The sequence below is a fragment of the Lutra lutra genome, chromosome 1, assembly GCF_902655055.1.
Source record: "Lutra lutra chromosome 1, mLutLut1.2, whole genome shotgun sequence".
NCBI lineage: Eukaryota > Metazoa > Chordata > Mammalia > Carnivora > Mustelidae > Lutra > Lutra lutra.
Genome location: NC_062278.1, coordinates 86118954 through 86146022, shown reverse-complemented (window position 1 = coordinate 86146022; position 27069 = coordinate 86118954). Strand labels below are relative to the sequence as shown.

Sequence of the window (27069 nt, the reverse complement as noted above, 5' to 3'; positions counted from 1 at the left end):
TGACAGCTGGTGCAGGACTAGAAGCTCAGTTAGAGGACCCCTCTTTGGGGCCCACCCTTCACTCACTGGTTAGCAACCTATCCTGGTCAAAAGCCAACTCACAAAAGCCAAAATATATTTAAGGGCTGCAGTATTTTTCCATTCTATATAAAAATAACTTGAAAGAGGCCCATAAAAAAATGATTAGTGTTACAATTTTAGATTACCTATTTTGTTACATAGAAGACTGAAGATTGGCAACTGTTACTTATTTAAAATATCTATCTGGGTATTTTTAAGAAAGGGACAGGTAGACTGTTGTCTAGACTTCTATCTTCATGTTATGTAAGTGATGTAAGTGATGAATCACTTAAATAAATTCTGCACCTGAAACTAAAAATAAAATAAAATATAACAAACTGTCATCAGATTACATCATGGACCTAATTATGAAACCAGGTGGTCTGTGGGGGGTTCTGGAATGTTGATTGCACATCTCTGCTTTAGTTTATGATCCTCTAATGCCTGCATGGACATTACCTAATTAAATCAATTTTGAAACTCTACTTATTGGGGAAAATCTGTATTCTTTATATACTTTAGACTTGGCATTTTTCTTTGTGAGACCAAACAGAAGTGGTTAAAATCTGAAACATGGCAACAACTGGCCTCAGGAAAAGAGTAAACACAAAGCATCACTTGTTCATGTGGCAACTTTGGAAAATGGAGTTTTTTTTTTTTTTAAAGATTTTTTATTTATTTATTTGACAGAGAGAGATCACAAGCAGGCAGAGAGAGAGGAGGAAGCAGGTTCTCCGCTGAGCAGAGAGCCCGATGCGGGGCTCGATCCCAGGACCCTGAGATCATGACCTGAGCCGAAGGCAGTGGCTTAACCCGCTGAGCCACCCAGGCGCCCCAGAAAATGGAGTTTTGATGCGCTAACAGGCTCTAACAAGACCAGGGGGTTGAAGATGGTAAAGCACCAACATTCCAGATTGATAACTGAGCACTGACAGAGTGCTAGTTCTGATGTTGCTCAGGTTTTCTTCTTTGGATCACACACACACACACACACACACACACACACACAAACACTCACACACACACCCAGTTTCAAACATGCTCTCACATACACACACTGTCTTATACACACACTCACACACTTTCACATACACACACCCTCTTTCATGCACGCTCTCATACACACACTCTCACATACACACACACACTCTGACACCCTTCCCAATCTTCTTGGCAATTCTCTGCTTTGCTTTCCTCTGGAGCACTTTATTTTTTTCACTGACTAAAGCTTCATGATGGGGAGTTCATTTGAGGAAGTGCGAAGAGGTTGGGAATATAGCCTGTGTCGGGCTGGCTAGTGAGCAAAAAGACATATCCTATGAAACAAAGTTTTAATTTTTATTTTACATATTTATACATAAAACTTTCAAGGAACCCTCTGAATCCAATAGAATGTTAATAGCACATCTAAAAATGAACTTCAGGTAGTCAACATTCACAAAATGTTGAAAACTGATTAAAATGTACTTATTACGGAGAGCTACAACTTCACTACGAGGCAGGCATGTATTTTCTGACTTTATAGATAGCACCGTCATTTACAGTTCTTCTTTAAACTACAGTGAAGAATGAAAGTAGTCAGTGGTAAAATACTGCTCCAACTTAAAATCTCTAAACAAACAAACAAAAAATAATAAAGTTAAAACTACCCTCTTTGAGAACCATGACTTGTGATGGTGTCAGTACTGTACATTTTTGTAACAATATTTTATTAAAATGCCTGATAGTTAGTGGCACAGTAAAAAAATTAAAATAAATTAAGAAGCAAAGGCCAATCACTGGACGTTAAGCTTCAGACATTATCAATGACTAACACTGATATTCATTTGTTTCTGCGCCACCTTTAGCAACAGCATTTTTACAACCACAGAAGCAAAAGAAATTTTAGCTTGTCCTCCAGTCGGATGGCTTCTTTCACTTGGCAGGCATTTTCTCTGCCATGTGCTTCTGCTGACTTTCCGCATGTCTGTAAGAGGAATCATACGATTATTTAGCGCTAAGACGAATGCTCCAAACTTCCTTCTAATGCACAGTTACAACAATCCCCCAAACTGAGCCCCAGAGTTACTCACAGTGGAACCAAGAGAATTAAGTAACAGTACTTAATTCAACAGATTTTGCCCTCTTTAATTTGTATATTCTCTGTACGATTCCTTTTATTAAGTTACTAGATTAACCTGAGAATGGTAGATGTCATTACTTTTGAGAAGAAAAAGCACTGTGTTTTTAAAAAAGGAGGTAAGTATCTGGGAAAATAGAGCCAACAAGTGAATATGCTTCTCTGTCCCAGGTACTGCTCCTGGTGCCATGAATTTGGTGGTGAGCAGACACTGAGGTCTTTGGTTTCACGGCACATATATTCTAGTGGAGAGGGACAAAAAAGGAACCGAGAGCAAAGAAGGAGAGAGCCGGTAGTATATAAGTGCTAGGCAAAAAGTCCAAACCAGGTGTTGTCAAAGAGGGGAACCGCGTGACTACTTTAAACACACGCACGCAGACACAAACATAAGCATTCAAAAGGCTCTTGACAGAAGTTAAAGCCAATAGAACCATTATATATAAAAAAAGTATATATATATATATGAGATATATATACATATATATTAAGTTAAAGCCAATAAAACCAAAGCCAGTTCCCCCCTTACGAAAGCTAATGTCTTCCTAACAAACTGTGGGTTTCTATAGATGTCAAGATTTTCCATGTTTGCATACTCCCTCCCTGCCCCACATTAGTTCTAAAGCCATCATCAGGGCGGTGAGGGTAAGTGGCTGGGTGGGGTGAGTCTTTTTAGTCATCGAGCCCTATTGCGGCCCATGAGCCCCACATTCAACCAATCCAGCAGCTGGCCAGTGGAGACAGAGGGGGAAGAATGGGAAAGCTGCTGACATCACTTGAATGTGCGCTAATTAAACATTTTCCCAGAGTGGTAGTGTTTGACGTCTGCAAAAGACAAATGTTTCGATGGACAATTTTAGGAATTTAAAAATTTGGCAAGAGAAAACATCTTAGGCTGTGGTTTTCAGCTGTTATCAAAGGCTCAGGGGCAGTTTTTGTATGTTGCCTAGAATTGGGTAGTCAATGACGTCAAGTTTAACTCACTGGTTTTGTGCAGAATGTCTCCTATCTGGGGATAGGGGAGGCAAACCACAAATACTTTCAGAAATAGGGAAGTGACAACAGTGTCCTTGCCACATTCAACGGCCCACAAATAATTGGTGATATTCATTTAATAATAAAGGAACTCAAGAAAAAAAGATCAGCCCTTTAGTCCTAAAAGAATACGCCCTTCAGTGGACCCTGTCATGGCCCTGATTATGTGTGTAAAACAGCTTTGATCATTTTCATCAAGTAGTTTACAGGCCTCACTTAAATTCAGCTCAAGAAATATTTTGATGCCCACTGAGCTAAGATTCCACTATAGCTAATTAAATTATAGTTTCTACAGCAGTTAAAAAATACATGTGAGTGCACACGTGTGTGTATACACACGTATAGTAAGGGGTTTTTCTGAGCGAGAGGGAAAGGTCAGGAAATAGCTTCAGAAAATATTGAAAGCTGGGTGTTATCCTGAGACATACATACAAGCACGGATTTCATTAACATTTTAAACAAAGGAGGGAAAGGGTTTTAGTCCATAAAACTAAAAGGTTCTCATCAACTATTTATATGAAAGTCCTTATTAGCATTTGTTTGACTTAAACCTCACAAGAACTCCTTTTTTAGCAACTATCATTACCGAGGACCCGTGCCTGGCAGGCCCTGTCCTAGGGTCTGGGGACACAGGGGAGAATGAAAACAGCCTGGCCTCTGCTTTAGAGGGAGGAGGGGTTTGTGTGCAGTGAATGAGGAGAAAGAGCAGATGATGTAACACAATACGATCAGGATCCACGTGGAAGGGATGCCATGTGGCCAGGAACACGGAGAGGGTCCTACCCCAGTCTTGGGAGCCGGGGCGGGGGAGTCAGGGAGCATTTTTCTAAAGAGGTGTTACATCTCAATTGCATCTCAGTGCATCTCAAATTTGGCTCTGCTTTGGAATCACATGGAGAGTTAAAAAAAATCCAAATACCCAGGCCACCCCACAGAATCATTAAATCGGGATCTTTGAGGGTGGGACCCAGGAATCAGCAGTTTATAAATCCCCAGGTGATTTCAAGGTGCAGCCGAAATTGAGAACCACTCATCCGCACTGACACCTGGAATGGCAGAACGTCTCACTCTCTACTGGACAGGTAAAGGGAAAAGGTGAACAAAACTTACCAGAGATCTGGCTGCAAAATTCTGACTTTGCTATGTTCACATACCCTCAGATTCCCCCAGGAGCAAAGTGACAGTTTGCAGCCAGGAGTGGACACAGGAACTTCTCCCCACTTCCTCCGCTTTAAAGGCTTCCTCTAACACCATTAAATTAGTAACTCCCCTCCTTTTCATCCCGTGGTTCTGCCTGCCCTGTTTCCCATGATTGCACCAAACCCAAGTACCAGCTTAACACTCCGAGAGGAGAGGGGAGCCTCTCACCAGTGTCCCCACCGGTGTTGAGGAACGCCAGTGCTGCTTTGAGAAAAGGTCTTTGCTGTCGCAGGCAAGTCACGGAATTTACAAAAGAGTTCACCTATTTTTTCGAAGATGCAGGTTTTGGTCTTAGATTTCACTAGTGATTTCCCATCATCTTAATAGCTATACACAAATCTCTTTGACTAAAAAAAAAAAAAAAAAAAGACGTGTCTTATTGGGGCAGTGCCTGGAGACATGGGTTGAAGGCAGTAATATTATGTGAGTGTTGCTGTGATATTTTAGATACAGGTGAATATGCTAAGAAGGTATGAGGCCTTCTGGCTTTTTGTTTTTTATTAGGGGTGAGGCACTATAGTACCCAAAGCACACAACACAGATCACTACCCATAGTTCTTTTATTTTTTAAAGAAAAAAGCCTAAACATAGTTCTGTAGCATTTATTTTGCTACCCAAACTATTTTTATAACACTGAATTTAGAAAAATAATTTAGCTAGCGTTACACCTTGAGAAGAGGTCCTGTGGTAGGTGTTAAGCGCATTTTCCCTACATGTGTTTTCAAAGCTTGTCTCGGATGGTTCTAGATCATGTGGTTAATTCCTTAGGTTTCTGTGAGAAGCGGTGTTGTTTCTCTCCTTGGGGAGCCTTCTACTCTCTGGATCCCATTTCTGGGATTAATAGTAGTTATTACCTCTTGGTTTAAAGACTTCACGTGCACTGTTTCAGAAAAGGTAGCAAAGTATATATGAGATCATATGCATGCTCACGGTATTTCCCAGACTTTATATACTAATGGGGATAGGCTTTCCTACAAAGAGAACTGCTAAGAAATGCCAGATCTTGACTGGCCTTAGCCTCGTTCCGTCTCCTGATGGGGGGGAAGGCAACATTCTTTACCTCTGTTTAGGGGGTGCTTGGAGTCAGGCCCTGCTGGAGACTCAAGTCCTGGAGTGTACCCCACAGTGAGAACAATCTGGTGGCACTGGCGCTGTGGAAAGATGCCAGGGTCCCTGCCTTCTGGACACGGCAGGTATGGGTGAGATCTGGCTCACAGAGCACCAAATGACACCCTATGGCACCCACTGCACGGCTGCTTGTGTGCTGGATGTGAGCCAGCATGGAATGGCGTCCGGCTGGCTGCCCAGGAGGACAGTCCTCCAGGAGAAAGTTGTCCTGGTCCAGAACTGCTGACCTGATTTTGGGGGTGGGGGGAGGTGGTGGTTATGAGAAATCCTAATGTACTGGGAGGACGGTTGTGAAAAAGCAATGCATTTGTGTGTGTGTGTGTGTGTTTAAGCAGTGCCTTTGGAAAGGAGTTTTAGCCACTTCCTCTCCATCTAGACAGCTGACCGCAGCAGAGATGAGGTGAGTTACTCATGGAAGTAACGGGAAGGTATTCTCTAGAGCCTTAATTCTTCAACTCAGACCACCCTGGGCTTCTTTTCTTCTTTGGCAAGGGTGAGCCTCACTGACCTGGTCAAGTCCTCGATGTCCACCAGCATTGCGTCTTGCTCCGTGTGCAGCTCGTCTCGGATGAGGAGCAGCTGGACCAACTCTTCATTCAAGCCTGGAGCGAAGAAAGGGGGCATTTACGAACGGATATGATCGCATCCAAGTCAGCCGCTATATGGACCATTGCACAAGTTACTCTGGCTAAGATTTAGAATTCTTACGTTAGCCCTTCACAGCCCAGGAGAAGTCCTCAGTTTGAGAACTTGACTAGTTGGCATAATTACAGAAGTGTTGGAAGAAAAGGGATAAAGTAGGTAGTACTTCCAGTGACAGTCACATTAAAGTGGGAAAAGAAATCGTTAGCTGTTAGGAAAATCGCTAAAATAACAGTGAAGGCTGTTCTCAGTAATATCTAAGTCCTATCTCAAGAAAAGCAAAAGCCAGATGCGTAAGACCTTGAAATCTCTGAATGAGTACCGAGGAGAAGATTCCTTAGGATTTATACTGGGAATAAAACATATGTAGATAGAAACATTTCTAATCCTCCTGAAGTCAGTGCACTGGGTGAATTTGGCTCCTATTCCTGAAAAATAGGAACAAGCAAGGGGCTTATTTTTAACCCTTAGACCAAAGCTTTTAGGTCTGGACACAGGGACACATGCACCATAGCGTTCATTTAAGCAGCAAGAGCTCTAGGCCCAGAAACAAAGGAAAGGAAGGAGGTCTTCCGCTCGGTTCTTCTTGGAAGTGCTTTTAGAAATCCTGACTTCAAATGATGTATTGATCTGCCTTTAGTTCAGATTAGTTTCCAATTTTAAAAAGGGAGGGGAAAAAAATCTTACAAAGAGGTCTAAATTCATCTACTACTAAAAAAAGCTGGATGATAATTTTAGTTATTTAGAAGTCTAAGGAAGACGTTTCAGTAGTAAAATATCAGAAAGCCTTTTCGGTCCTTGAAAGAATAACAGTCCCAGTAATCTACTCTCAACTAAAATTAAAATGTAGTAGAATTTAAAAAAACAACAACTCTGTGAATCTATGGTTTCTTAATTAGAATGTCAAACGCTTTCCCTTGATTTTAAAACAATACTGAACATATTAAATTAACTCTGAATATGTCCAATTCTATTTTTTTCAGTATGTTTTTAGGGTAGTTTAAATTTTTTTTTTCTTAATTCCAGTACAGTTGGTTTTTATACTAGCACTCAGTAGAGGGCCCACATAGTGCATGGAAATTTTTTCCCCACATGAAGTTTTTCACTTTTTGGTTTGGAAATTTTCAAACTGATACAAAAGCAAAGAGATTGATTCAATGAATCCCCATGCCCCATGCATCCAACCAGCTTCAAAAACGATCAGCTCATGGCCCATCTCGACACATCTATCTCCCCTTCTCTTACTAGGTTATTTTAAAGCAAATTTCAGACGTGATATCATTTCATCTGTAAATGTTTCAGTATGTATCTTTAAAGACAGGGCTCTCTTTTTCTAAATTAACATAACCACAATACTTTCATCATACCTAAACAAATATATATTTTTTTTTTTAGGAGAGAGTGTGCAAGTTGTGGGGAGTAAAGGGGGAGAGAGAGAATCTCAAGCAGACTCCATGCACGGAGCCGAAATCAAGAGTCGGACGCTTAACTGACTGAGCAACTCAGGTGCCCCATCAATAAATCTTATTAAAACATTCAGTCCATGTACACATTTCTTGGCTGACTCTTAAGTGCTTCTTTATAGTTAGCTGGTGAATGCATTTGGTTGGTCTCTTAGGTGGTTTTCAATCTTAAGTTCACAGGATTTTATAGAATCTTATGTTCCAAAGGTTGGAGGGCACATGGGTTCAGCTGGACTAACCACACTGCCCAAGTGGGTATGTTCTATGTTCTCTCTGTCACTGGGCTGAGCAACCAGCTGCCCTTCTCTGCGTAACCAGGCACCTAAGTGAGCACCTCTCATGTGCCATCTATCGGCACACTTCTGTTGGAGGCCCTTCTTTATTCTGGGGGCGGGAGGGAAGGCCCATAATTTCTCAACCTGTAATTGTCACATATTGGTCATACAAATTTTCCCCACCTGGAGTCCCACAAAATAAGCTGAATCTGATTTGATGACCCAAAACGAACAGATACACAAGTACAGTTGAGGGTGTAATTGCATAATTAATGACACGTAACTACCAAATGGTAGTCCAGAAACCGATGCTGCGAGCCAAATACACACATCGTGCTTGGCACTGGGGGTTTGAGATGAATCAAGAGGACCTCTCACCTCTGAGAACCTTGAATAATTCTTGAAATTTCTGAACACTTTACGGTAAAAAAACAAAAACAGAGCCTTGTGATCCTCTTCCTTCTCTTGCGGCACGCAGGAGGAACCCAAGGGAAGGGACAAAGGAAGTGAATCAAGGAGGTAGTACTATCCCACGATATTTCACATCCAACTCCCCATTTTCAAGCTCTCTGCACACTTACTTTCTATCTGGGAATGGAGATCGTTGACTATCACTTGTAGCTGCCCGAGAGTCATGTCCCGCAGGTCGGTGGGCTTTAAACTTCTTTTCATCAGGCATTCGCTTATATGAGGCATGTGTGGCAGCTGAAGATACAGAAGGAAGAAATGGAGGTGTGACCTGAGCAGCCACGGCACTGAGAACAAGACCCACTTTTCTCCTGACAGATCTGCTCTCACCCACTTCTGTTCTGGGCCTGTGCTCCAGAGCATTTCCCAGTGCGAGCTCCCCACCCCAGCCCCACACACCATGTTGTCCAAAACACTTCTGGCGTCAAAATGCGACACTAATCAAAAGCTATCAGACTGGTCTTGAACATAGGCCATGACAACTGCGAGTCCGTGATCATGTCTACAAATGAATGACGAGGGAGCTCCGGGAATACCAATGACATGGTTAAAATTAATAATATCAGCTCTCTATCCGTCTGCACCATGTTATAAGCACTGTGCTGTGTGCTTTAAATGCTTTGTTCACTGAATTCTCACAATCGTGCTCTCACACTGGTGTAACTATTCCCATTTTATAGACGACAAAACTGAGACTTCAGTACCTTGCCCGGAGTCCCACAGCAAGTTAATGGCAGAGGTGACCTTCAAAGCCCAGGGCCCTTATCCATTATGCCATACTGTCTTCACTGAAAGGTGGGAATGACAGCCACGGCAATAGTGAGTTTGCCACAACCAGCAGGTTCTAAACCAGTACTGTTTTAATGACATTAAAATATTCCCCTGACAGCTAATATCACCTCTAAGAAATATAGCAGATATTTGAATCCAGATTTTCTATGAATGAATAGATATTGAATCTATCCATTGAATATGGATGTGAATCCAGAACAGAGTTTACTTTTGTGTAATCTGTTGCTTATGAATCTTTCAGTAGGAAGGAAAAAGAAACAAACTTAAATATTTCTCAATGACAGTACTTTTTACAAACTGCCTTGTAGAAACCCAAGTTTGCATAACTCTGGGAAAGAACTGGGACCGCGTCAACCATTTTAGCCACCAAACACTCGCTGGCATTTCAGTGTCTCCTGCTTACGAGATCAGCGACGGGAGACTTTTTCCTGTTCTGTTTTTCCACTTCTACTTGCATTTTGGCCATTGGTTTGGCCATGGCGAGGGCCATTTTGGCTTCGGCTTGCAATTTCTTTTGCCTTGTGAGGAAATCCATGTCATCCAGGGATTCGGATTCCTCTTCTGTAGTGTCTCTATCAGAATAGGAAGAACTCTGTTTGCTCTGTGAAGGGAAAAAGAGCAGCCCTGAGCTTTCTGTGTCCGGTGCCATCTCTGGAGATGGGCTACCCCAGTCGCTGGTCCCGCCCAGAGTGGCTGAGAGACTGCCCTCCATCAACGTGACTCGCTACTTGACTTGGTCTATACGAATCTCAGGTAACATTAAAGCAGAGGGTTTATTTCTTCAGTGCCAAGAACAGACTCTGATTTTAGCAGAGTCACATAACAATAGGGAGAATCTGCTTATGACAAACTTGAGATGTCCCTTTGGTTCTAGGTCTCAAAATTTCCTGAAGGGATCAGACACAGCAAAATATTTAACCCAGGGCTAAGGCAGCATGTTGTTCTCTGGAGTGGACAGCATCTCAGGTATCCAGTGAAATTCTGACGTTGCCCTGCACTCATGGACCAACACGGTTTCCTGCTGGTCGTTCTTTGGTAAGAAAGATGATAAAGCCGTCACAGAGAGTAAAGGATTCCAGCAATAAGCCCCCGGGATCACTAAGCCATCCTTTGCAATATGTACGCAAGGAATGAGCTGGGAATGTTTTACACACTTCATCTCACTGGTTTCTCTGAGGAACGTCCCCGTGTGCTAGCGCTCCCATCCTCACCCGGACCCCGCCCCCACCTTTCAGAATGCGTCCCGCTGCTGGTCTGCACTTAATATTTCTCAGCCCCATGGAGAAGGACATAGAGCATAGGTGAGCTCTCTCATGGTTCAGTATGAAAGTAGTTGCTAACTTTAGCAGAGTTTATGTGTCCTTGTATCACAGCTTTGATTCTTCACTGTCAAATTTTAGGAGCATGCTGTGTCAAGAAATGGCACGAGACATTTCTTTTTTCATCTTTGCCATGTTTCGTTTTTTCCTGACAAATGAGAAAAAAGAAGCTAAATGACCAGGAAGGCACACACACAGAGCTTTGGTGGCTTTGGACTCACCATGGGAGACAAGGGAGTGTCCAGGCTGGTTTCCGTCTTACTGTCATCAGCATCACTGTCCTTATCACTGCCGCTGTCGTTGACGAAACATATCTGCAGGTTCATCCCACTCTGTAGCCTGCGTGGAAGCAAGCAGGACAGCCGTTCTGCTCAGTTGTTTGTTATCTGGGAGCGCGCGTTACAACTGTCTGGCTTTGTTAATGGAAAGCAATCTTAGGTGTTGTTCGCAAGGAGAAGTGGGTGACCAATGTCAGTCCCAACTTACCCATGATAACTAAAGGACAATGGTGATAAATTAATGAGTTCATAAGTTGATAAAAGATAAAATGCTAACTTTTGCTAATATCACTTTTTTTTCACACCAATTTCATGTTAAAGGGAAAGATAATTTCAGGCCACATAGAATAGCCCCTGGCACAACACCAAACACATGGTTGGTACATAATAAACACGTGTGGAGTCACTGAGTTTACATTCCTGTTGATAAAGATGAATGAGGTCCTCAGCATGCGGTCATCTCGTGTCCTGTCCCGTGGGGATGATTCAAAGAAGCTCACTAGAGCAGAGCTCTCTGAAGAAAGACTGCTCCCCACCCCCCGCAAATAGACAGAATGGGGTTGTCTGAGGTAAAGCTATGCTTTGAGCAAGTTGCCAAAAGCCAACCAAGGAAGCTCATTTATGTCATTAAAAAAAACACACCACAGGTTCACCCTAGAGAAACCTAAGGAAACCCCAAACCCAGTCAGAGAGGCACAACCTTGGAACCCAGCAGAGCGCCTGGAGCACGAGGTGCCAGAGAGCTGGCCACAGAGGGTCACCCGGCTGTGTCTGCGCCACACAAGGTGGACCACGGATACAACTCTCTGTCCTAACCTTTTTTTTGAAATTGAACACATTTCAAAATACTGTTTGGGTCTGAAGACTTTTTAACGAAAGTAATTTTTCTTTTAAAGATTTTATTTATTCATTTCATTGACAGAGAGAGACAGCAAGAGAGGGAACATAGGGGGAGTGGGAGAGGGAGAAGTCTGCTTCGCGAGGAGCAGGGAGCCCGATCTGGGGCTCGATCCCAGGACTCTGGGATCATGACCTGAGCCAAAGGCAGACGCTTAACGACTGAGCCACCCAGGTGTCCCTAAAAAAGTAAATTTTCAAGCCTCCCCAGTAGTCCCAGTCTGTGTGTCAGCACAGGAGACCCCTCAGCAGCAAGGGACCATAAGGAGACTTGTCCAAGCCAGGGGCAGGAAGCCAACACTGAATTGCTCTGGCGGCGTTATTACTGTCACAGAGAGAAATGCAAAGAGCAATTTGTCTGATAGTTGACATTAGTATCTTTTTTTATTCCAGTGGGTAGGGATGCTTTGTATAAATTACTCAGATGACTCACAGAAAATGATTCTTTGACAATTATAGGGAACCCAGAAAAAGAAAATCTACCCATTTAAAGCAGACACCGTCACAGTTACGTATATGTACTGCCACCTATTGGTAACTTCTGGAATTACTTAAAGTCTGGTAGGGAAAGGCAGCCTTCTCCCTCAGCAGGCTGCTTCTGTTCCCTGCCTGTCCTCCTCTGCAGACCAGGAGCCACGCCCTAGCTAGGCATGGAAGGGACATGTTCTACTGTGGTCAGCTCAGGGGGCTTGGAGTCAGTTGGACTTAGGTTCTGAATCCTCACTTCTTTCTCTGGGCCCATTACTTAACCTCTAAGAACCTCAGTTTCCTCATCAGTAAAATAGGGTGAATAATTCCATGTATTGTTGGAAGGATGACAATAGTTCAGAGCTAGGCACAGGGTAGGTGCTCTGTACATATTCACAGTCCTCCTTTTTCTACTTTCTGAAAGCCCAGACAAAGGAATACAGAATTTTAAAAGTGATGTGGCTTTGTAAAGGGACCGCTAAAGTCACTTACTTGAATACCTCGGCTTGCCGTGAGTAGCTCTGACAGAATGTCCTCAAGTTGTCTTAAACTATTAGGCAGCTTGGACTTCTACTGAGCTAGAATTTATCGCCTTTTAATTTTCTTCCATTGGAATTTTTTTTTTTTTCTGGAGAAATCTAATATGTTCAGGTTACCCTTTGCTCCCAGATAAATTAAGTTTTAAAATTAATTATCTGTAGTTTGTCAACCACCCCCTCCAATCAACCCATTTTTAATCTAAAACTCAAGATATATGGATTAGGAAATAATGGGAAGTAAAACTGCAAATTAAAAAAAAACACATTAAAAGCATATTTTAAAAGTAAAAAGTCGTTTTAAATTAAACCTAATTTGAATTTAGGAGTATGTAGCATTTTCTATTTACCGAGCTGCTAAAGTCTTGAAAAGACGTGTCCGACACTGGAGGCACAGATTATTAAAAAATAAATAAATAAATAACCTGTGATACCATTACAAAATAAGGTTTAAATCACTCAGGGATATATATTTTCATTCTGAAGAAAGTCTGATCATAAATTCTATTGTTCTGCTCCCCAACTGACCTTTGTGCTAAGGATCAACTCAGACCTCAATCAACCAAACCATACAGCATTTCTAACTCAGGAAAGGCAAAGGGAAAAAAAGGAGGGGGGGAAGATTTAGTAGTCAGAATGAAATGAAAAAACACCTCAGGTAGAAATTCAGAAAATCGCCTTAGTACCACATTATCACCGTGGGAAACTGAGCAGAGCTTCTTACTGGCTGAGACTTATAATTCCTTATAGCAGTAATCACCAAGAATGTTACTCTCAGGAAAAGGAAATTATATGACATAACAGCTAATGGTTCAGAGGGGATTTTAGTAAAGACATCTTAAAATGGACTCAGGTTTCAAGAAGGATTTGTTTGCCTTTAGCCTTTAAGCAGGTTTTAAGACGGAGATGGCTTTGGGGAAACTCAATCACAGATTTCAAGCAGCAGCCTGGCTGAGGGGTGAGTGGGGCCACCTGGTGCTCTCGAAGGCCTCTGTGTCACAGGGTCAAGCATGATAAGCCTTCTTCTGCACCCCTTCCCGCCTGGGGGAAGCACGGCTGTTCTGAGGCTCCCTCCTGCAGCCTTCAGTCCTGGGCCTCTGTCCCAGCACGCGCTGTAGGCCACCTGGCCTCACTGAGACCCCAGCTACCGTCTTGCAAAATCTGAGCCGCCTGGGGGTCCAATGCCTGGATCTCCCAAGCATCATCAGAGATGAAAATGAGGTGTGATCCTCATCTTTTAATTATTTAATTTATGTAATTTAAGGTATATAATTTATAATATATATTTAACTTATATAATTTAAGGCATCCAAGTCAAGGCTGCTTGATGTTTCGAGTGGCATTTACTACAGTGTTGCATGCAAAACGCTGCCTGGCGTCTGCCTTGCCTGTCGGTCGGTATTGGAGCTGAAAGGTCTGTGTCCTGGTTATCCCGGAAACCACTTCTCTTTATGGACCACGAGGCAGTGAAAAACCATACCGCTGCCCAGGGTTACTGACAGGGAGCCCCAGGACCTGAGCAGAGGGTGTTCCAGATTGAGAATGCTCAGAAATACGAAGACACAAAGACTAAGTATGTCCTCTGGGCATCTCAGTGTGAGTGCAGGGACTCCCTTAGTGACAGTGCCTACTGGCTAACAATTCCAATGTCCAACATCAGCAGGAAGGCATGTAGTGGAAAGGGCGTTCAGTGACAACGTCTGCTTGGCTTTCAAGGCAAGGAACACCTTTACTTGTAAAACACCCGTGCTGACTTCCAACTACCATTACTGGAGATATTATTATTAAAATACGCCCAACACCGAAAGGAAGGTGGAGGTGAAGGTTTTTAACTACTAAGAGGACGGCATCTCAAAAACCTAGTCAAGTGATAATATAATCTGGTATAAAGATAATACTTTTTTTTCAAAATATAAGGACCAGGCCAGTTTATTCTCTGAAAGAAACAATGTGATTGATGATCCTAAAGTCTGTGGCGACTTCTAGTAGTGTGGTAGCCACTGTGAATCTGGCCTTTGGCCTTGGTCTTGGTTTGAGGTGATGGACTGGGCTGTTCTGAGGACAGTTCTGAACCCCAGAACTACTTGGTGTTTTCTGATTTTAGAAACAGCTGTCTCCCAGCACCAGCATAGAACACCGGTGTCTACACAGAAACGTTGAAGAGTCTGTGGTTTTTACCCCCTACACCGTCCCTTAGTTAACTTCACTTGAACCGTTGTACTCAATTCGAGTTTAAAATGACGTTCGCTTGTATTCTCTTGTTGGGCTGTACAACCACCTGTGATAACAGGCAAGGTGACAGTTACTCAGAGAAGTCACAAAAGCTCCCTAGACCCATAACAGCCTGATTTATAAAAACAGTCCTGATTCTTCCCTCCCTGCACCTGTCCCCTCCGTAATGTGACGGGCAGCTTCTCCCATCAAGAGCTGGAGTCTATTTCCCTACCCCTGGGCTGGCCTCTGACACGTCTTGCCAACGTGCCTATGTGCCAAGTCTCCCCCTCAGGAAGCCCTGCCACTGCCCTCAGGACAAGTCCAGGCTTGCCTGCTGGCAGATGAGTGACTTCACAGCACAGAGCTTGACCAGCAGTTGTCCCACTGAAGCCCCAAATGCACGAGAGAGCTTGGCGGAAAAGGCACCTCACCAAAAGAGGCGGGGGGGGCTGCAGACACGAGTAAGCCCATTGGAACCCAGCTCTGATCAGTAGAACTGCTTGGCTGACCTAGAGGCTCCCAAGCAGAAATCAATGTTTATTATTGTATGCCACTGATAAGGGGGGTTTTTGGATTATACATCGTCATTGTGGTAACAAATAACTGGTACGAGGTCACAAAGAAGAGACCACAGGCTGAACCTCTGGTTCTCGAATCCAGGGCCCTTCCCCCCACTACACTTAACCTCAGGTCTGGATTTATTAGATCTTGCCTGTGTGTCTGTTAATATAATCGTGGTGTGCTTATACCTCCTGCACGTGTTTATCATTCTAAGGCAATTATTTGGTTTTCCTCAAGAAGCGGAGTGAGAAGGAACTACCCATATGCTTATGGATTTCAGATGTGCCTTGCTCATCTTCTGTCTGCAGCCAGAGTGGCTGTGAGAGCCACTGGCCCCACTCTCTCATTTGTTGCTCAATATCCCCAACTCGTTTGTGACTGGGCCATTAAAATGTTATTCCCATCTATTTTAATGGATCTATGATGCATTATTCAAAGACTTTATACATAATAAATAATCACTCATATTTTTATCATATATCTTTTTTTTGTTTCATGAAACTTTTAAAAGAGAAGGAATATAAAATCTGGGTTGTAATTACCCAAGGGTAGCTGTAAACACATTTCATTTTTCTAAGGATTTGTCATGAAGAAGGAATGTGGGGACAATTGAGGTTTTGGTAAGCTCCAGAGGTCCTGAATGTGTGCTGGTGTCTCTACAGACTGTGCCAAGGGGGGTTAAAGTGAGGTGCTGCTGCTCCATGATAAAAGACTTTTCCCGTCCCCACACTCTGACCCCTTCCTCTTCTGCTACCCAGTATCTGTTATTGTGAAAATATTATTCTAAAATGCTATTTCATAAGAATGCTATTCTTATTTTTACTTGAGTGGGATTGTGTTCATTTCTTTTGCTAAGTGGCGTGTAGTGCATGGGATGACCATTTATTAGATTTTTAGAAAAGGCTAGTGTTTACATAACAGGTGTGAATATGGCTGGTCCAGATCTCATCCCCCCCACACAAAAGTACAGTAAGTGATTTTTTAATACTACAGAAGGGCTGTTTAACTGGTTTCTCCTTCACTCATTCATCTGAGGATCAGGTAATACCTTCTCTGCAAATTCCATGGCACCAACAGGCTGGCGCTGAGCAGCCGCTATCCATTTTGGCCAGGGCGTACAGTTTCTAGTTTGCTACAGTCTCTGCTACTCCCTATTGCCTTGTATCTGGGCTTCTTCACTCATTTATGTTTCTTGCTGACCCTTAAAGGCATTTACAGGTCATGACCCCTCCGTTAAGTGGATGCATAGTTAGTAGTTGAACCATAAACAGAAATCAGGTCTTTTTAACAGGTACCAAGTACTTGGATCATCAAATCGTAGCATACAAATAGAAATGTGGAATATGAAGAGCATCAGAAGAGAACTTGAAAAGCATGTAGTAGATACTCCCTATCTATCTATCTATCTATCTCTTTACTCCCTATATGAGGCAAGAATACTTTTAGGACGTAGACATCCATTAGTAAAGAAGGTGTTAACCAAGAAGGGAGACTGAGCAGGGAACTGCGGAAGAAGGGAGGTCTTCAGGGATATGAGTGGTGGTGGGGGGCAGTGGGGATGAAAGCAGGAGAGATGGGAAAGCCTACCCTCTGGCAGGCACGTGCCCAGAGAAGTTCACGGTAGCTCCAAATTCCACGCCACAGAGAGAACTAGGGAAAAAAGATGACACCATGTCTATGTCCCACCCTGACCCCACATCTTACAGGACTCAGGCATTTGTCTTCCTCTGCAAAAGCTGAGGAAGGCAGCTCCAAAGGTGGCTGGGGTGTGAGTGGCCCTCTCTAGTTTTTTTTTTTTTTTTTTTTTTTTCCCTTCTCCTAATTTTGCACATAATTTCTTTTTCTGCTTCCTTTTCTCAGGCTAGTTCTGGACCTTCCATCTGTACATGTTCCCATGATGGCTGGAGGCCATCCAACATGACACAGCCACAGAATCTTCTCACCACATAAGAAACTGATAGAAAAGGGGAAGTGGCCTTCACCAGCTTTTCTTCGGTGGAGCGTCACAGCCCCTATATCCTTACCCAGTTCTCCCAAGAGCTATAAATACTTGCATTCCCCAGACAGCTGTTGGTTCTAATTTCACATCAGTGTCTAGTTTCTTCACTAATGACCGCTTATGTGTAATTAAATTTGGAATTACAGTATCTCAATGTTGAAAAAAATGCATTTCATCCGAAATATTTTCTACCACGAATTGAAGATCAGAATGAGGCTTCTGATACTGGAATAACGACGGAATAAAACAGTCATGTCTCTTAGGTACCAAATGTGGTCTACTTTCACCTTAATCAAAGCCAAATGATTTCTAAGCAATTTATATTCTGAAATAAAAAAGAGTTATTTTTGTTTTCTCTCTCTCTCTCTTTTTAGAGAGGGAGAGAGTGGGGGAAGGGCAGGCAGAGGGAGAGGAAGAGAGAGAATCCTAAGCAGGTTCCATGCCCAGCACGGAGCCCGATGCAGGGTTTGATCTCACGACTCTGAGATCATGACCTGAGTTGAAATCAAGAGTCACACGTTTTACCGACTGAGCCACACAGGCATCCCAAGAGTTACCATTTTGGATAATCTACTGTGTATTAAGGCACTTCATATGTATTACCTCTACCCCTCAGATTCACTAGAGTAAATATCATGACCCTCATTTTACATATGAGGAAATGAGGGCTCAGAGGTTAAATTGCACAAGTCACAAAGCTGGTATTTTACTCTGGAAGAGTCTGTTTTGAGAGGTCATGGCACTTTAAGAAGGATAGAATAAACTCATGAATGGAAGAAAAAAAGATGAACAAAGGAAGCAAAGCAAAACAAAACAAAACAAAAACTGGAAACAATTCCAATGTCCAACAATAAGAGATTAAGTATGTTTGGTGAAATATAATGACCATTATACAGCTAGTAAAACTACATATGATAGAAGAACAGCTAGGAACATGGGCAAATGTTCCTGATATACTGTTAAGTGAAGAAAAAAATCAGGCTGTAAAACAGTAGGTATAGTGTGATTCCAATTTTGTAAACAGAAATGTGAAGATATATTATGCATAGAAAAAAATGGCAGGATATACACCTAGATCTTTTTTGGTGGAAGAAATTCAGTTGACTTTGAATTTCTCTCTTCGGAGCTCCTCTGAGTTGCCATGTGTGGGCATTTAACAGGAATTAAAAAGGGAAAAGGAGAGAAAATGGGTGAGCTGATTAGCACTTGCGTGTTGGAGGAAAGGTGAGGAGGATGAAATGTTTGACAGCTGGAAGAGGATGGCTGTGTGTCTGACTCAGACGGTGGCTATGCAGGGAGCCTGACTCACGTATGAGTCAGGCTGGCCTTTTGGTTTTGGCAGGGGGTTTGGGGGCGAGAGATCCTCTCGGAGGGCAGCAGGAACCATCTTCTTTTACGTGAACATTTCTGGAGCTGGACTCTTTTATTCAATTGTTGACATCCCTTCCAGGCCCAGTCTCAACCCCGTTCTCCACTTAAGCCCCCCACCCCTGGATCTGTTGTACATTATAGACTCGGAAGTAATTGATATACATTTAGGCGTCTGTGTTTTTAAAGCCAGCCTGCTCATTTACTCCTCTCAGCCCAGGGTTCAAACGTGTATTTGTCTGGCCTGCTGATGAATTTCAGCTGCTGGAGATGAACAAATGCTTGCTGCTTCCGGACCGAGGACAATGTTCATGTGCCAGGGGTAAAGCCATGGCAGCTGGTGAGTCAGTGCCTGTGCCTGGTTTCGAGGGGTATGACTAGATCTGGTGATGATCTCAAGTGCAAATTCTTTTACTCTGCTGTACACTGAACCCTGCTCTCACCACTTTATATATTCATGTTTAAAAACAGCTGGCGACCACCAAAGTGTGCTTGCAGAGTAAGCTTTATCTCCAAGACATTCTTTTTCATGACTTGATTAGTGGTCATTTGAATTACATGCAGTCATTCAAAAGAATGCAGAGCTACTGAATTTCACTGAGTCCATGAAGCGTGGTGGTTCATATTTCGCCATCTTTAAAGTCAGGTGTCTCATAGCCTCGGCCACTCGGGTGGCTGGTGGCATGGCTGTTTCACTGAGCAGTCACCCCCCGCGGCCGACTAGCCAGCTGAGGAGCACTCGTGAAGAGGTGGGATCTGGTAGCTCAGGTGGTTGTGCCTTCTGGTAAGAACCACAAAACTCCAGCATCCAAACCTGCGGAAAAGGGCTGGCGGCTTGGAAGGTGACGCCCAGCATCTCCTGACTACATAGAGGGCGTCACTGTGTGGAAAAGTGAAGGCTGGCAACTTGGAGGCAAAGTGGTTAACTGGAGAGTTGGGTTCAGAACATGAAGAGGGTTTTGGACTATCTTAACCAACATGTTTTACATTTTCTTCTTCTTCTTTTTTTTTTTTTAAATATTTTATTTATTTATTTGACAGACAGAGATCACAAGTAGGCAGAGAGGCAGGCAGAGAGAGAGAGGAGGAAGCAGGCTCCCCGCCGAGCAGAGCGCCCGATGTGGGGCTCGATCCCAGGACCCTGGGATCATGACCTGAGCCGAAGGCAGAGGCTTTAACCCACTGAGCCACCCAGGTGCCCCTTCTTCTTCTTTTTTTTTATACGTACAAGACACAGGTAATATAAAAGTGTATATCCAAATAAGTCCAGAAGGCTTCTTTCAATCGCTAAAATAAAAACTCTTAAGTGTTAAGGAGGCGTGTGTCCCTATTCCATTCGCAGTGGGTTTTCAAAATATCTTCCATGGGATTTTAATGCATGTGATAATCTGGATGAGAACAATGTGAGGGGCACAGAAATTTTATAAGACTGAACAAAGGGACTGTGTTAGACCTCCAGATGACACGGCTCACTTGCGGACAGTGGGAGTGTGTCCTCGTGGCAGTGAAGCTTTGGTGAACTCTCAGAGGAGCCCGGTCTTCATTTGAGCGGCATGTGTCCAGACACATGTATGGGAACACTGTCCAAAGGGAGTGCGAACCACAGTAATAAAGTCATGATAACTTGTCAGAGATGAGTGCCAATGAAAAATCATTCCTAGAAGCTCTTTTAATTAAACATTTAGCTGTCCACTGGAGCCATTTTTAAATATAAAATGCAGCCCTGTGGCCTTTTCCTCCCTGCCTCCCACCCCTTTGCAATAGCTCCGACAATTGAATTCTCATTGGTGATAATAAAAAAATTCATAAGACAGGGTACAGCTGGTTATGCCTCTAGCAAGATGTCAACTTTCGCTCGCACAAAATTAATTGCACCTAATTAAACTGGGGTCATTGGCATTATTGTAAAGTGAGGCTATTTATTAGACAAAGAAAATTTCACAAATACCATTTTGCTTTTCTTTTAGGTTTGTGAGAGAGAAGAATTGCTTACATAATTAAATTTGTTTTGCCATTTTAATCTTACGAAGCCTCAAAAGATCCACTTCAAATCTTGCTTTACTTCTAAAATAGTGGTATTTTAGAATTGTAGAGCTAATCCTCAGAGGAGGACATAAAAAAATGATAGGTTTCCCATAGACTGCCTAACCGTTTTTCAAACAGTATAAAAAAATTAATTTGTAAACTACCATTTACAATGACATGTATCTTGGAATTACTTACATGAAGGGTTTCCCAAGCAAATTATTGGTATACGTGTATGAGATTAATATGACGTTTAAAAGATATGTTGCATGTTATAAATAGGTTGCTGCTATAGTATGTACCTATTACTTCCAGAAAGAGGCCACAGAAAGCAAATTTCATTGCATTGAAATGGGATAACCTCTTTCCTCACCCATGCTGGATATATAGGATTATGCTGCTTCCTTCTCAAGGAAATAATGCAAAAATTATTACTGTTAGAGACAAAAGGGTGATTTGCTTTCTTGGCAAAATGATACTGGTTCAACTTGGGATTCTGTAGCATATTATATATACAGAGTCCCAGTTCCTCATATCCAAAGCTCCTGTGAATCCAGTTTCTTTAAAAGACTCTCTTGAGGGGCGCCTGGGTGGCTCAGTGGGTTAAAGCCTCTGCCTTTGGCTCAGGTCATGATCCCAGGGTCCTGGGATTGAGCCTGGCATCGGGCTCTCTGCTCCTGCTCAGCAGGGAGCCTGCTTCTCCCCGCACCCCTCGCTCTGCTTCCCTCTCTGCCTGCTTGTGATCTCTGTCAAATAAATAAATAAAATCTTAAAAAAAAAAAAAAAGGCTCTCTTGATCACTGTTATCTGTCCAGTTGGTAGGACTCCCTGGGCCGGGTGCCTCTAGGGCCTCCATCCCCAGCCCAAACACAAAACACCAAGAAATCTCTAAGAATAACAAAGAAGTGGGCTCTGATTTGGGGATGCTGGAATGGTTGAGATGCGTGAACAGTAATCACTATTCAAACCAGCTGCTCAAAAGCTCTCTGGGGAATTTCTGTTTTTCACAATATTTACAGTGTTTAGAGAAAAGGGTATAGCCTCTTCTGGATTACACCCTCCTGCTGTGTACTTTATGAAGAAGACTGTATTTATATTTATATGTGTGTAAATAAAAATCTATCTAGGGGTCAGGTAAGAAGAGAGGAAGAGTCAGGTTTATTTTATGGTTGTCTGAGGCAAGGAGAACTGCGAAGGCCGCAAACGTCTTCTCCACAACGTCAGATCAGGTTGTAATGTCTGAAAAAGGAAAGGTTTCCCCACTGTCTCTTACTAATGACAGCTCTGTACTCTCACAGCAGCCATGCCAGCTCCCAGTCCTTCAATAACACTGAGCTGTATCAACTCCGATTCAGAAATACAACAGTGATGGGGCGCCTGGGTGGCTCAGTGGGTTAAAGCCTCTGCCTTCGGCTCAGGTCATGATCCCAGGGTCCTGGGATCGAGCCCCACATCGGGCTCTCTGCTCAGCGGGGAGCCTGCTTCCTCCTCTCTCTCTGCCTGCCTCTCTGCCTACTTGTGATCTCTGTCAAATAAATAAATAAAATCTTTAAAAAAAAAAAAAGAAATACAACAGTGATTCAAGCTTAATTTGGTCAATGAAAACGTATTTTATAGGAAAGTATGATACCAGTAATAAGAGAAAAGGAGTATTTTTTTTTTTTTGAAGAAGATGACTACACTGAATATTTCTTAGAAACCTATTTTAAAAGTAGAGTAGATAATTCACTTTTCTCCTTTCCTTTTCAGCTTTCACCGAAACATTTCTAAGCAGGGAAAAATAACAAAGGTCATACAGTCTCAGTTCGAAAAGGCTGATTATGTGTGGATTAGCACATTTTGAAGAAAAAAATGGCGCTTCCTATATTTGCTGTATTTCAGTGTAAGTCAAATTTAATTAGTTGAGTTATGAAGCAATATCAAAAATTATTTTGCTGCAGTATTCGACATGAAATGTCTTTACGGGATTATTGTAAGCCTCGCTTACATTTAACAGCTTGTCACTCTTTTAAAAAGTGCTTTGGGAGACAGCACCAATTAGAAAAATTCAGTGGGGTTGAAACCCAAAGGGCAACTCGGAGGCACTTAAACTCACAGGAGCTGCTCATACATGTCTTCCCAGAAGACCCTCATGTTACTTCAGAATTTCTCACACAGTGTGGATGAAGTTAATTTTTACAGGTAAATGCACCTTCATATATAAATAGAACTCTTTTGCCAAAGGTCCCACTTCCTTGGGGCCGTCTTGTCTTAAAAGTAAGCTTAGCACTTCAGAATTAATTGCTTGGCCAATTAATTTTAAGTCCTCAGCCTCATTTAAAATTGAGCACTGAGCTCTTTGGAGTCATACAGTCAAAAAAGATTTACCTGGTTCTGTTGACTTAATAATTCAGCATATGTACTCTGGTGCATTCGGGAGCACCATGTTAATGGACTTTTCAAGTCCTAACGTCCCTCAAGTCCTTTTGTAAGTAAGAGGTGAGGTATTTCCAGCTCAGTGAAGAATTTCAGGGATTGTAATACATTAGAAAAAAATTAATTCTAATAGGAATGGTGAATGTGGGTTACACAATTGCAACTGAACATTTCCTGAGGCTTTTCTCTTACATTATTACTGACAAGGGGAAATGACAGTCAGTCTGTGCAGACTTTCCATTTACAGGGAGAAAGTGATGTTTCTTAGAAACATTAAGTCTTGTCATTAGCCATCATCCTAAAGGGTTCCCAAAAAGTCACCATGTTCTCACAAAGGATGATCTCATTCCAGAACATGGAGATGAAAACATCTGAAGAAACAGGATATAAATAATCTTCCTTATGGCGAGTCAACAAGAGAAGCTTGTTATGAGCTACTGTGGGATCCATGTGTTTCGATAGCTCTGTCTCCACCAGGGGTAGATGACTCAGTGATTTTCAGATTTGGCTCTGCCTGAAGAGTTTCGGATGGGCTCTGGGGAGGATGTAGGGAGTGCTGGGGAGAGGCCTTCCTGTGAAGGCCTCGGGAGGTGGGCTGAACAGGGAAGATGCAGAGCGGCCCTGAGGGGAAATGACAGGGGGCCATTTTCTGGGCAGGGGTATCCCAGACTCTCTTCTTCCAGTCTTCCCGAACCACAGGAGGACAGTGTGGCTTTGAACACAGGGTTTCTGCACAGGATTTTATTTGAGGAGATACTTCTGCTATTAGAAACAATGAAAATCATCCCCCAGGAAGCCATCTGGCCCAAACCTTCATGAGACTTCAAGTTCAACATGGAATTTTGAACACAGGTATTTGCCTAGTTTCTCTTCTGAAATCCTGGTAAAATAATATTAAGGGAAGAAAGAATGCATAAACCTCCAGGAGTGAAGAAAGTAGAAAAGGAGACAAGAGCACACAAGAGAGTGTGATGAAATGTTGGAAGATAAAATGCAGGTGGGTGAGAAGTATTTGACTTAACATTTCAGTTTGCTGGGTACGTGTAGGGAACACTGGTGGAGGAAGCACGTGGGTGTGCGCTGTAGAGTCCCAGACACGCTTGGGTACGTCTGCAGGCCAGGGAGTGGGCCGGGGCTGCACCCAAAGAAAGACTGACGGAACAACTGAAAGGACTGCATGGACCCTCTATCTGCCTTGCCCGCCTGTGGCCTGGCGGATAGTTTACTACCTTGAGAGGCTGAACCAGAGGAGCTCGGAAATGGGACACACCCAGACACGGCTGAAGTATCAAACTGAGGGCCTTTTCTGACATCAAAGGAATAAACAACATTCTACATGTTGAACCTTCAACCATTTCCCCACTAGAGTCTTAAAATCCTGGTAGCCGGGCTTAAAACTCCTCAGGATGAGGGTGGAGAGTCGTCTGTGGCAACTTAGAATCCAAAGAAAAGAGATTTACATACTTTTATTTGGAGGCACCCTAATGAAGTAGTTGCATTTTTATCTGACCATTCTAAGGGGAAGTTCACCATTCTTTAATTCAGCAAATCTTTAGTGACGATGTATTAGGCACTAAATATTTTTATTATTTTAAAGATTTATTTATTTATTTGTGAGAGCAAGAGAGCACACGTGAGCAGGGAAGTGGGGAGAGGGAGAGAGAGAATCCGCAAGCAGACTCCTCACTAAGCATGGAGCCTGACACAGGGCACAAATCTAGGACCCTGAAATCATGACCTGCGCCGAAATCAAGAGTCAGTTGCTTAACCGACTGAGCCACCTAGGCATCCCCTTATTAGGCATTATTCAGTCAATAGTTACGGTGGAGAACAAAATATGGACTCTCTTGGAGTACTAGACAAAGAATGAATCAAAAAAAGAAAAACTATATATAGTACAATATCAGGTAGTGACAAGGACCACAAAGAAAAGCAAATTAGGGTAAGAGGACAAGCAGGGTAAGAGGAGAGAAAATGATAGGTATGTTGGGTGTTTACTTTTTAATTGGGTGGTCAGGGAAGGTCTCTCAGAGGAAACAATGTATGTCACCAAGCCCCAACCTGGAGTTCACTTATAGCATTTAGCATTTTACAATAATTGTTGATGGGCAGAAATAGAAACAAACAAAAATAAACTCAGAAAAAACCATGGGCAATGTAGAAATCAGAAGAAAACATTTTAAACAATATACCTATAATTAATACCCATTGTAAAATGAGAAAGCATCATTTCAAAAATTTCTGAAAACTTAAACAAAATGGGACAAATTCTTAGAAAAATACAACCCACCAGAACTGACCTAAGAAGAAATAAGAAGCATGTACAACCTTAACACCGTCTAAAAACTGGAAGCAGTTAGAGCAAACACACAAAGTAAATAACAGGCCTGATGTTTATACAGGTGAGAAATAGCATATTCTAATATTATGCAGACTTTTCTTAGACATTATGGAAGAAGGAATAGTAGCCAACTAATATTTAAGCCAGCACTGCCCTGATATAAAAACAAGAAAAAAATACTGTAGGAAAAGAATACAGCAGACGCATGTCACTCATGAATATAAGTGTAATAATCCCAAACAAAATATTATAAATAAAATTCACAGTGTCTGAAAAAATCCAACCAATTTTGCTTTATATTAGGTATGCAAGGATTATTCAAAATTTTAAAAATCTCTACCTGTAATTCATTAATACATTAGCAAGGTAATCATATAATGATCTCAACAGATGCGGAAGAAGCTTACGATAGTTACGTACCTATTCATGGTGAAAACTCTTTATAAATTATGAATATAAGGGAACATGATTAACTCACAAAGAGAAACATTAAAGAAAACCTAAAATTAACATCATCCGAAGTGAGGAAACACCAGAAGTACTCATTTCATATGAGAAATGAGCTAAAGATTCCAACTACTACCATTTTTTTTTATCAGGGCCCTAACCATGTAATAAAAGAAAAAAAAAACCAGATACATGAGGATTGGAAAGCAATAAGTAAAGTTGCTCTTTTTCAGATGATACTATTTAAAAATCCCAAATGATCTACAGACAACTTTATTAGAAGTAACAGAAGGGCAGACAAGTAGTAGGTATACTCTAACAAAGTGGGTATATTTAAGACTAGTATAAAAATGAACCTGCATTTCTGCTCACCAGCAGCAAAACAATGAGAATGGATTACCAAAGAGAAGTTAAAATTATACCAGAATGCCAAGTATCTAGAAATAAATAAAGCAAAGGATGGATAATCTCTCTAAATGAGAAATTATGAACTTTATTTAGAAATATTCAATTACATCAAATAAAGGAGAGAAAGGCTGAGCTGATGGGTAGGGATATACAATATTGTGGAAATGCATTCTTCCATAAATTGATCTATAGATTCAGTACAATTCTAGTCAAAATCCCAAGAGTACTTTGTTGAACTTGATTAGATAATTTAAAGTTGATATGGAGGAATACAAAAGCAAGAACAGGTAGCACACTTCTGAAGAAAAAGAGGAGAGGGACTTGCCTGCCTGTCCAGATTTTAGGGCTTACTTTGAGGCTACAGTAATTAAGGCTGCATGGTGTTGGTGAGGGGCTAGAAACACTTACCAATGAAACAGAATGTATTCCCACTTATGTTTCATATATGCAGAAGTGGTCTGTCAGATCAGTGAGTAAAAGAGGGATTGTCTAATCAACAGGATGGAAAAAATGGTCATGTAAATGGAAAAAGATGAAATCAGACATCGCCTCCATAACCATACCAAGAAACCAACACCTGATTGATTACGGACTTTAGAAAGTCACTTTCAACT

General features: G+C 42.2%; 1 protein-coding gene across 4 annotated transcripts in view; it reads right to left on the bottom strand.

The window, feature by feature from the left end:
• Positions 1-1377: 1377 nt before the first annotated feature.
• Positions 1378-27069, bottom strand: part of SCHIP1 (schwannomin interacting protein 1) — a 127428-nt gene continuing 101736 nt past the window's right edge. For all 4 annotated transcript variants that reach the window (XM_047728928.1, XM_047728920.1, XM_047728945.1 and 1 more), the window contains 5 exons: positions 10720-10837; positions 9583-9780; positions 8501-8624; positions 6048-6141; positions 1378-2026 (listed from right to left, as the gene is read on the bottom strand). In XM_047728928.1, coding sequence (XP_047584884.1) covers positions 1975-2026; positions 6048-6141; positions 8501-8624; positions 9583-9780; positions 10720-10837 — 586 coding nt within the window. In that variant the 3' untranslated portion in view covers positions 1378-1974. The remainder of the gene's footprint in view (positions 2027-6047; positions 6142-8500; positions 8625-9582; positions 9781-10719; positions 10838-27069) is intronic.